The sequence below is a fragment of the Poecilia formosa genome, unplaced genomic scaffold, assembly GCF_000485575.1.
Source record: "Poecilia formosa unplaced genomic scaffold, Poecilia_formosa-5.1.2 Scaffold158, whole genome shotgun sequence".
NCBI classification, from domain to species: Eukaryota; Metazoa; Chordata; class Actinopteri; order Cyprinodontiformes; family Poeciliidae; genus Poecilia; species Poecilia formosa.
In genome coordinates, this window is record NW_006800097.1 from 534,146 (window position 1) to 545,586 (window position 11,441).

The 11,441-nt window shown below is 36.4% G+C and overlaps 1 protein-coding gene across 1 annotated transcript in view; it reads right to left on the reverse strand.

The window, feature by feature from the left end:
- The window catches only part of LOC103146462 (major histocompatibility complex class I-related gene protein-like), an 11,202-nt gene extending 3,681 nt beyond the window's left edge, over window positions 1–7,521 (reverse strand). The window contains exons 1-5 of the mRNA XM_007564396.2: window positions 7,430–7,521; window positions 6,427–6,499; window positions 3,792–4,058; window positions 3,278–3,556; window positions 781–1,083 (exon numbers count right to left, since the gene is read on the reverse strand). Coding sequence (XP_007564458.1) covers window positions 781–1,083; window positions 3,278–3,556; window positions 3,792–4,058; window positions 6,427–6,472 — 895 coding nt within the window. The 5' untranslated portion in view covers window positions 6,473–6,499; window positions 7,430–7,521. The remainder of the gene's footprint in view (window positions 1–780; window positions 1,084–3,277; window positions 3,557–3,791; window positions 4,059–6,426; window positions 6,500–7,429) is intronic.
- Window positions 7,522–11,441: the final 3,920 nt, after the last annotated feature.

Here is an 11,441-nt window from a genome sequence, read left to right on the forward strand (position 1 = left end):
CGAGTCACTAAAACAAACCTGGTTCAATAACAAGTGCAAGATGTAATAAGAGAAAGAGAGACAGTTAACAGGTGTGCTCTGTGAAACTAGCTGATTCCGGGCTACTCTATCTGGCTAATTCACAGAGTGAAAAAGGGTGGGACATCTGGATGAAGGTCGTCAGAAACCAGGCTAGTCTTTCTCGCACCCAGCTTAAACAGAGTTTACTTCAGTTCTGGGTAGGGTAAATCTCGGCAGATTTAGGAAACTCAATTCACCCGTTAGACGGAGAGCTGGGAGCAACATCTCCCTCCTCTCAGAAGAGGAAGTAGAGAGAGAGAAGGGGGGGAAGGTGTTGTGCAACAACAACGTACACCTTGAATTTTAGTTTTTTTTCTAATCTAATTTATAAACAGTCAAAATATCTTGTTTTCCTTTTAGATTTTCAATTATTTATGTCTGTCTGCTAAGTTTTGGTTCTTCATTTGCTCCCCATGCCTTTGAATTGCTTATGTGTGCAGTTTTTCTTAGTTTGTTTACAGTTAACAAAACTTTGTTCCGTTTTCACTTGCCTTCCTGTAATTTCCGATGTGTTCTTTTAGATCCTTGACCTTTATTTAAGACCTGTAATATTTATGATTTCTATTTATCGAACCTAATAGGGATGCAAGTCAGTGTAAATCTAGTTTGTTTACCTTTGATGAATTAAAAGCTTTGTCAAAATTTGTAAAATAAATCTAAATCACCGTTAGCCAACACAAACATGAAACACTTGTATGCTTATTTAAATCTCTGTCTTACCATAATTTGTCTTGATAATGGCTTTATCCAGTGCGAAGCTTATGTTTTCCTGAAAATTGGAAAACTGAAAAATGCAGTTAATCCTACTCCAGTCTTCACTTGTGAGTGACAAAATATTCAGGTTGACAGTCATTTGAAATGTCCCATCATTGTTGGGGAGAGACTCAAAGGGGTCAACATTCTCATGTATCTTTTCTCCATCTCTACTCCAGAATATGACAGCTTTATTAGGATAGAAACCTGTTGCATGGCAGCTGACAGGAGAGGTAGGTGTTTTCTGGAGGAGAAACAATGAGGGTAAAACTGGAAGGAGAAGCAAAGAGAACTTTTAACACAAGTATTATCCAAGTGTTCCAAGATGGTGATAATTTTTAACTGTAAAATGTTTAATATAGAAATGAACCTTCACTAGTACTAATACTCCTGCAACAAATATTAATCCATGCATTCATTTTATGTAACTGCTTATTCATACACAAACCTGTACAGCTAACTTAAAAAAATCATCATTGAACCTAATGTCCATATTTTAGGATTGTAGATGAAAACTGGATTAAATATCAGAACACCATGCATGTACAGAGAGAACATGTAAGTTCCAGACAAAACATGACATCAGCAAAACTTATCACCCAAAACCTTAAGCTGGAAAACCAGCGATTAATATCAATATCGCAAATCCTTTTGATCAGTTTGTGCAATTAAAAGCTGAACTACAATCAATAAACAATAACCTGGATTAACACTTTGAAGCTGCAAATGTTTTCTGATTGTATTTACCAGTCAGTCTAGCAACCAATGTACCTCTTCTCTTTATAAACCATGAGGTCCAGGTGCTTTGTTGAGCTTAACTTTTACCATGGTGTCAGCAACCTTTGCTTCAGACGGGGAAATTAAAGAATGGTCTTTGGTAATTGGGTGACTTATAAAAAGTACTCAGGTTGTTGGCAAAAGATAAGGATCTAAATGCTGGGATCCCTACTTCTTCCCCTACTCTGCTCAACATGACAATTACTCCTTTCCATGCCACCCTAGTGTAGCACAGTTAATTGTATTTATTTATTTTATTTTTCTTTATGAACCTTCTCAAAACTAATTTTCTTTGAATTGACATGTCTGTTATATATTATTTCTGTTTTATTTTGCTTTCATTTTTGGTCCCTAGTGTGTAAAAATCCACCCTCATCTATGAATATTTGTTTTTCTTTGTTTTTTAATTGTATTTTATTTTGGTGGGGAAGCTTTTATTTTCTTACTTCCTGTTTTTGCGTGATATCCTGTGTGTTCCCGCTGCCCTCCTCAGTTCGCGCCAAGCTGCGCTGGGGAGAGGTAAGTGTACAGAGTTGTCTTTCATTTGTGTATTAAAATATTGAAAACGTTCTAAAAAAATATGTTGTAAACTCACATGTTATATATATTGTTGTTTAACCGTTCATGTTTAGCGCAGCTCTATGCTGGGCATTTGTCTCCCACATTGGTGACACCCATCAAGTTTTCTGTATCAACATGGTTATTTTGTTTTTATTATTTATTTTTTTCTTTTGGTTGGTTAGGGTGTTTGTGGAGAATCCGGAGCCCAGGAGCTGCTGTTTAAAATGTTCTTGTTTTGAACAGGTATGTGTGTTTCAAATGTTATTTGGATGTGAAATTAATCTATTTAGTATATTTCTATGTTATGGTGGAAGATTGTAATTATAGGGCAGATTATTTCTGTTTAGGTTTTATTTTAATTGTTTTGCATGACTGTAGATTTATTTTGTTAGTGAACATCAGAGAATTTTGGTTTTGTTTAATGCATTTCTGTGTCAGTTCGCGCCAAGCTGTGCTGGGGAGAGGGTGTTTGTGGAGAATCCGGAGCCCAGGAACTGCTGTTTAAAATGTTCTTGTTTTGAACAGGAATAAAATTATCCTGAATCCTGATTCCGGTGTGATTGACTTCCTGTTACCAACCGCTACACTAGCATTACCAGTAAAGAACTGACTTTCCACCTTGTCTTTGTATTTCCTTTTAGTCTTTTGTAAAATTGATCTGAAGTTGTTCCTTTTTGTTTGGCTAGGTTTAGGTCCCCCTCTCCTTTCTACAATCCTCAAGTACGACACAAAACAGCAGATATAGATCACACAAAGAATCCACCAAGCGAAGCGCAGCTGTTGACAGCTGCAATAAGCCGCTGGAATGTGGATGTTGATGATGCAAATATTTTAAACTTAACAAATATGTTTGTTATATTACTATTCTACTATTTCACAGTGTATGGTTGTTATTGACATATGACCCTGTGAAGGATTGGTGACCTTTCCAGGAAGTAACCTGCCTCTTGCTCATTGGCTATAGTGACGCGCACCAGTTCCCTAACCTGAGGGGAGGCAATGAATGCAATAATGGTTGCATTAATGCTTTAAATAAGATTTCCTTATTGCTCTTGAGTGACGGTATCATGAAAAGTGAAATAAGGACGTCATTTCTGCTAACCTAGTGGAGTGTGTGTAAGCTTACCTGGAGTCTGTAGCGAGCTGTTTCCATAACCCAAATACAAATTAAATAAATGTCTGCAGTCATCTTTAAAAGTATTTGTCCAAAAAAATTTTTCCTGTCCATTTGTGTCCCAATTGAGCTTGGTGATAACAGTATGAGGTATTGGGGCTATCCATGTCAGGGTGCCAAGATCAAAACTTATTAAGTCTTCACCATCGTAACCAAACTGAACAAAAGCACTAATGGTTTCAGAATTATCATCCCAAGAACATCCAATAGTTCTTTGAAAAATGTGAACACCTGAGATAGGTAAAAGAATTAAAATTTTTTTTATTTTATTTAAAGCAAAGGAATCGGTGTAAATATATACAAATGTTTACATTTCTGAAAAAAAATATTTAGGTTACAAATCTGTCATATTGATAGTAGATTAAACAGAAAATACACATTTTAAAATTCAAAGCAGAGTTTAATTACCAAATCCTAATACGTCTACTGCAAATGTATTAAAGCATTTAACAAAGACATCACTTACCTTCAGACTGATTAAAACGCTCCATCAAACTTCTAACAGTGGAAATAAATTCAATGTTGTTCTTTTTGCACTTTTCACTTAACCACGATTGATGGTTAGGATAATCTCTGAACACATTCTTCATCCAAGTGGTTCTTGGTTCGAGTTGTATTTTGTTGCTGTCACAATAACCAACTGGTATGTCATCAAGTATTCCAACAGTTACAAACTCAGGAACGTCTGGAGCTCCTGAGATGGCAAAAATGATGCTACTTATAAGGTGTTGTGCTGTAGGAAAGACATACAATTAAATTGGGCTTTGTTAATTCACTTGTAAGTTCTAATGACTAATTCACTATAATTACCTCTCTCTCTCTCTCTCCCTATATATATATATATATATATATATATATATATATATATATATATATATATATCGGTGACGTGCAGTGAGGTTCATGGCTGGTGAGGCACCAATTTAATTATAATCGGATTTACAAATCTAGACCCCCTGCATGTTATTGTTTACATAAGGAAATTTTGCGCATGCGTACAATGCTGGAGGGCAAAAAGGCTATTCCTTTACATGCCATTCATGATTCCGTGATCTCAATCAAACTTAGACATGTAGATATTATTAATTTCGTGCTGTGCTAAACAGCGAAGGGAGAAACCGTTAAAGTACAACTCAAAACCACGTCTTTCTCGCTCTCTGTATCAGCGCAGCTACTGTATGGCTAACTCGCTGTTACTGTCTCTTACTCTGCAGTTGTGGAGTCACAATGTCTGGGTTCATGAGCGCCCCCTGCGATGAGGCACGAGAACTGCCTGCCTCACCTCGAATCTTTTCGCTGCCGTTTCTGATCGCTCCTCAGCACACGAAACACGTTAGACACACAGTTGGTGACAATAAAAACACAGTACATTAAATACATAAGCTAAATTATTGAAAATCAGTTCATAGATTAGTAGATTCAGTGGATTTGATTATTACATATTATTTTTCCATGATGACAGGTGAGGCTCAGCCTCACCTGCCTCCCCTGACCGCACGTCACTGATATATATCTTAAGAATCTTTTGATTCACAAATGTAAAGGGATTCTTCCATTATACTGTGCTGTGAAATCAGGCTGTTTTTTCTCTTATGTGTCCAAGTATGGCTGGAATACAACTACAGGTGCTGGTCAAAAAATTTTTACATCATGAACAGATTGATATATTTCAAATGCTTTCTTCTTTTAATGTTGATGATTATAACTCACAACTAAAACCCCCAAATTCAATATCTCAGAAAATTTGAATATTACTTCAGAGTTCAGACCAATACAAAAAAGGATTTTTAGAAATGTTGGCCAACTGAAATCTATGAATATGAAAAGTATGAGCATCTACAGCTCTCAGGTCTTAGTTGGGGCTCGTTTTGCCTAGATTACTGCAATGCGGCGTGGAGCTGCTCGGGTGTTGTTAGATCCCATGTTGCTCTGATAGTGGCCTTCAGCTCTTTTGAATTGTTGGGTCTGATGTATCACGTCTTCCTCTTGACAATACGCCATAGGTTTTCTAAGGAGTTAAAGTCAGGAGAGTTTGCTGGCTAAGAACAAGGTTACCATGGAAATTAAACCAGGTACTGTTGCTTTGGCACTGTGTGCAGGTGCTAAGTCATGTTTGAAAATTAAATCTGTATATCCATATAGTTGGACAGCAGTCAGAAGTGCCCTAAAACTTTCTGGTAGATGGCTGTGCTGACCTTGGACCTCAGAAACTCAGCTCTCTACAAATGTGTGTAGGAGCAGATTATGAATGAACGTTTTTGTGAATGGGTATTGGGTCACATGGTTCATCAGCGGTCTATTTAATAGGAACCTTTGTTGGTGAAGACAGGTATTCCTCCTGAAAGGCGGAAAAAGTTTTTCATCGCTGAATGCTGTACGCTCAAAGCTGAACGGTGAACGCTACATACCGTCACAGGTGTTTGATGAATCGTAAAATATACATTTTCTGGCTTTGATGATCACTGCCGAGATGCAAAGAAAATAAAGGGATGACCTGCAGAACAATCAAATACAACTCTGATTTTAATTCAGCTGACAAGGTAATCAACACTTCACCTTTCCCTTGGCATACCACCTTGGTGGCTTAAAGCTTTGGCTGAACACAGAGGTCTGTGCACAGCCTGCCTCTTTAGCAATGACATTTGTGTCTTGCCCTCTTGTGCAAGGTGCCAAAGATAATCTTTTGGGCAACTGTCAGGTCAGCAATCATCTCAATTATTGTGTAACTTACAGAACTGAACTGAGAGACAATTTAAAAGTCTTTGCAGGTGTTTTGAATTAATTAACTGATTAGTGTGTGGCACCAGGGGTTTTCAATATTGAACCTTTTCACAATATTCTAATTTTCTGAGATACTGAATTTGGAGTTTTTGTGAGTTGTCAGTAATAATCGTCAACATTAAAGAAACAAACATTTGAAATATATCACTCAGTATGTAATGAATGAATATAATATACAAATTTTACTTTTTGAATGGGATTACTGATTTATATCAACTTTGACACATTATTCTATTTTTTTTACCAGCACCTGCACATAGCTGAGGGTTGAAGCATGAATTTTGCTTTGTCAAAAAATAAAGTAAGTAAAATGTGACTACCTGGAGATACAACATGGCAGATGAAAAACAAAGCAAAAATCTTCATCTTGTCTTTTGTTATTTTGATGAAATTCTGTTTATGGAGGAAACAAATCAGTCAACATATACTTAGCACAATATACTGTGTCTAAAAATTTGCTGTCTAAAAATAAATTTAGCATCACCATTTACTTAATCAAATAACTTGTCATTATCAGTAAACCTTAAGAACAAAACTACTTTCAAACAAGATTTTTGAGTGCTAAGAAGACTGTATTTAAACTGATTATAAAAGTGATGTGAATCACCTTTTTAAATTAGTATTTTGTCTTATACTGGCTATCATGAGACTGCACTCTAAGAAATGAAATTCTGATGCTGCTTGTTTTATGTTCAAATTACTACTTAAATTACGTTTTTATGCTAAACATACTCGGTTATGTCAACTGGTTCCACTAAATTAGCTTATTTAACTAGAATATGAGAATATGAAATTCAGTCAACAAAATCACAGAACCAGCAGTATGTGAAAAAATAGAACTAAACTTAAGTCTAAATTATTGAATTTACTCAGCTGAATTTATGTCTTTATTTAAATGATTATGTTGAAAGTACAGGTATAACACCCTTTATTTTAATTAGCTTAGTGGAACCAGTCGACATAAATTGGTTAAATAAGTTGAACATTTCATTTCTTATAGTGTGTCAGAGATCAGAGTTCCCGTAAAAGAAAGAAAAAGTTTGAAAGCATAAAGTTTTAGGTAAAATAATAAGTACCTCAAAGTACAACAGAAAAAATGGTGTAAAGTCAGACAACAAATGTACCTGGCAAACGCCTGGCTCAAACTTTTAGAGTTAGGTTTTATCTCACTACCTCACCATACCCTGTCCAATAATCCTGCTTCTTTCCAAAGATCTTCTGTCCTTGCCCCTCTCCTCTTTACTCAGTTCCAATGTATTATTTCTTACTAGATTTAAACCTCAGTTTGATATACCATTGTAGTTGCAGAATGAGAACACTTACCTGTAGATTGTAATTGTAACCTTGCTCTTGGATATTTGTTGTAGGAAATAAAAGTCTCCCCAATTTTTAACAGCGGTTTTGTAACATACACAGTGACAACGCACGTCGTTCGTCTTAAATGGAGAACTGAAAGCAGAAGTTATCATGGATCTTTTTTAGCCAATTGGAATCTGAGACATGATCATAGATCACATGATAGTCAGGGTGGTATCTGAGCTACTTTTATGATTGCTGTAAAATCTGTCGCTCTATGCATTTGGCAAGGTTTTTTTCTTAGAAACCAAACTTTTTTTTTATACCATATTAAATAACTGATCTGGACTTTATTGTTTATGTAATGGGGGAGACAAAAAAAAAATCAAGGTTTGAAGATAATTTTTAATTAAAGATTTATGAAGCATAACAGCTTGATTTAGGTTTACAGTCTCTGCGTATTGCTCATTAATGTCAAGATTGTAGAGTGGTGAGGAAGACGCAGTGGACCCAGGTTTGTAGAATAAAACGATGATTTAATGACTAAGAGTACAAAAATCCAGGCAGCACGGGCAGGAACTCAGAATTTGGTAGCAACTGGTAAAAAGTACTCAAAATGGGAACAAAAATGGCAGTGGACAAGACAAGAACCCAACAAGGAACAAGAGACACAGGTGGGATTAAATACACAGGGTAATCAGGGGAATGAGACACAGCTGGGATCAATCAAAGGGTAGCCAGGACAACAAGGAGAATCAGCTGACGCAGAAACCAAAATAAACTCACAGAAAAACTCAAATCCTCATAATTAATGTCCATTTTGGAAACAGATCTCACAACCTAAGCTGCTAAAACATCATTATTGATTAAAACAGCAAAAATGTGGTACAAAATTGCATTTAATCACATTATTTTACTCAACATATCCAGATTTATTGCATCTTTAAATTATATACACCGTCACAAAACATCATGCAAACATCAGAAATATTTAATTGGTAAACTGGTATAATTTGGAAATGGTAAGCTTAAAGCAAGGAGATAGGCATAGTATATCAATATCAAATGTAATACATTTTAAACATTTTACATAAAAAATTATCCAAAACATATCACCACTGCTGTCTTGGTAATTACTTTTTCAGCATCCATTTGAAATAGTTTTAGCAGTAAAGCTTTGCTGCATGTCTGTTAACTTTGACTCAATTCACATTTAAATAGTTATTTAGATTAGCATTCACTAACATACACACATATATTAGTACCTGTTCATAATACATTCACAAACTAAAATTTAAATTTCTTTACATTGGCTACATTATGAAAAGGAATGCTGTTAAATGTACATCCATTTAAAGTTGGCTTTTTTTAAGCTTCCAGAGCCAGTTATGGTTCTCCAACAGAATAGACATTTTGTCATGATTTGGAGATGTGATGGTGAGGAGAAACGCAGACGAGCCCGGGTAGACATGTTTAAAGTTGATTTAATGACAAAACCAGGTCACAAATTCCAAAACCTCCAGAAGCACAGGGGAACAGCCAGCACCATAGACATCAATACGTAGACCCTCATGGAGCGCTGAGTCATACGTAAAAGCGTCCGCCATCTTGTAGGTGGCAGCAGAGGATCGGAGCTCCTTAAGTTCTGTGCTGTGAGGACTTGTTTCAACCGTTTTACGAAACAAACTGGATTCACTACGATTACCCTCACCAGGTAAGGATGAAAGATCAGAATTACTTGACTTTGCAGCCAGAAATTCGCTTTTAAACAACCGAAAAATATTTCCTATGTAGCTAAATTGGCCCGAAATAACCGCTGATTGTTAGCTTAGCAGCTAATGTTTTCATACTGTTTTCTAATGAGAGAGAGGTGATGAAAAACCACAGTAAGAAGAGAAGTTCATTAGAAACCAGAGGATTTAGTGAGGAAAGATCAGTCAGGATCAGAGCTGGAGCTGCTGTTCTTCAGTCTGTTTCCAGCTCAGCTTCTCCATGTCGGTATTTAGCTATAAAGATGCTACGAGTCAGAGCCCAACATACTGAAAATGTATTTTTATGAATGTGAAAGAAACATATACGGAACATATCGTAGCCTATGTATTTTCTATTACACTTTTGGATAATTTCTCTTTTATCCTTGGCTTTAGCCTGTGAACCAGGACGTCTCAGAAGTCATTGAGTTCTCTAGTGATGGGTCCAGCAACACCGATGCGTCGGCGCATGTATCAAGCCCCATAGACCAACACTCGTGTCGGTGCGCGTATTGGTTTCAGCAAGTCACGTGACCAATACAGGAACTGTTTCAAAATGACGCTGGATGCCAAACTGTGTTTATAAGGAAGCGAATCTGTCAATCTGTCAAAAGAATTTGCCAAACAAATTCTTGATCTTTTACAGCATCAACTACGGAGCAGTTTCAAACAAAATGTTTCCGCAGTGTGGGACCATTTTGATCTTATACTGGAAAATAAATTTGTTTTCGTTTTTGTCGTTTCATCCGGTTATCAGTTTCTACTTGATCTATCTGAACCCAAATTCAGCTGAAACTGACTCTTAGTTTACTTTCATATTATGTTCTGCAGTTTAAGTGTCGCATTTGTTTAACTAAGCTGTCTTATTTAAATAAATCCACCTCCTCAATGCTGAGGCATCATGAGGCATGAGAATGAAGTCCCAGATACACCTAGAATAAACTCTGATATACAGCCATTCTACAAATTACTCAGTTGCGTTTTATAAATTATTTCATATACAGTGATCCTTCGCTATAATGCGGTTCACTTTTCACGGTATCGCTGCTTCGCAGATTTTTTTGTGCAGTTTTTTTTCCCACAGTGTTCTTCGTCCTAATTGACCATATGATTGTTAAAAACAGTCTCCGCGCTGCCCGAGTGCCAATAACGTTACGGTGTTTAATACAGATTGGCCACTCAGGAGATGGAAACTGAAACTTTCGATGTCTCCTGAAAAAAAAAAAAAAAAACTGTGGCCAGAGGCAGCGCAAAACCCGACTGGAGGCTCGTTTGATGAGATCCATCGCGCTGCTGTAGATACAGCTGTGAATCTCGCGGGGCAGGTTGGAGGAGACACTTTAATGACATGACTGCGGATCACATTAAGGCCCGATTGATGCACACGCACATCCGCTGACCTGAAAACAGGTTTTGTTCTTTGGTTTCAATGTAAAGTATTTATTTATGCTGTGTAATAACTGTAAAAATGAAGGTAATTATGTAGAGGAATATAATTCTACTAATAGTTAAAAGGCATGTTGTTGGTTGATTCACATTAAGATATGTTTTGACTGAAAAGAAATGTACTGTGTCAAATGTACTGGGTCAATCTGACCTAGAAGTCAGAAAGTCAGAGTATAGCACCTTTAAATTCCTCTATAACTACTTCACGGATTTCGCCTATCACGGGTTATTTTCGGAACGCAACCCCTAAGAAAAATATTCGCTGTAAATGTAGTGTTTACTTATTTTTTTCCTACAGCAGGAGAAGTTTTGTCAAAAAAGCGTAACAGGCTAAATTTCAAAAATGTTGGAAAAACTTTTTTTTAAATAAAAATGTGTGGGAAAAAACAGTCCATATTCCAAACACATTCACTTAAATTTTCACTTTATGGAACATATTCACATTCTTTGACTGTATATCAAATATATTTTAAATGTAACTGAAGATATGACATAATACAACATATAATATTCAATAAAATACAAAGACTTAAATCTTATTGTATAGACTTGGTCATCAACTCACTACGTTGCCTGTAGGAATTTTTAATGTCCAGCAGGTGTCAGTATTGAGCGACACAGTATCGACACAGTATCAATACAGTGTTGCTATGAGTCGAAACGCCTCATGACGCCTCATTTACCCATCACTAGAGTTCTCCCAGTGTGACCAGCAGTCTGAAGCCTGTGACCAGTGTTCCCAGTATAATAAATAAATGTTTTATTCTTTCACTAAAACTGGCATTAGCCAATGAAACGCGGCCCCTGTGGTAAGGTCCATTGAAGAAGGACCCGACAAGGAA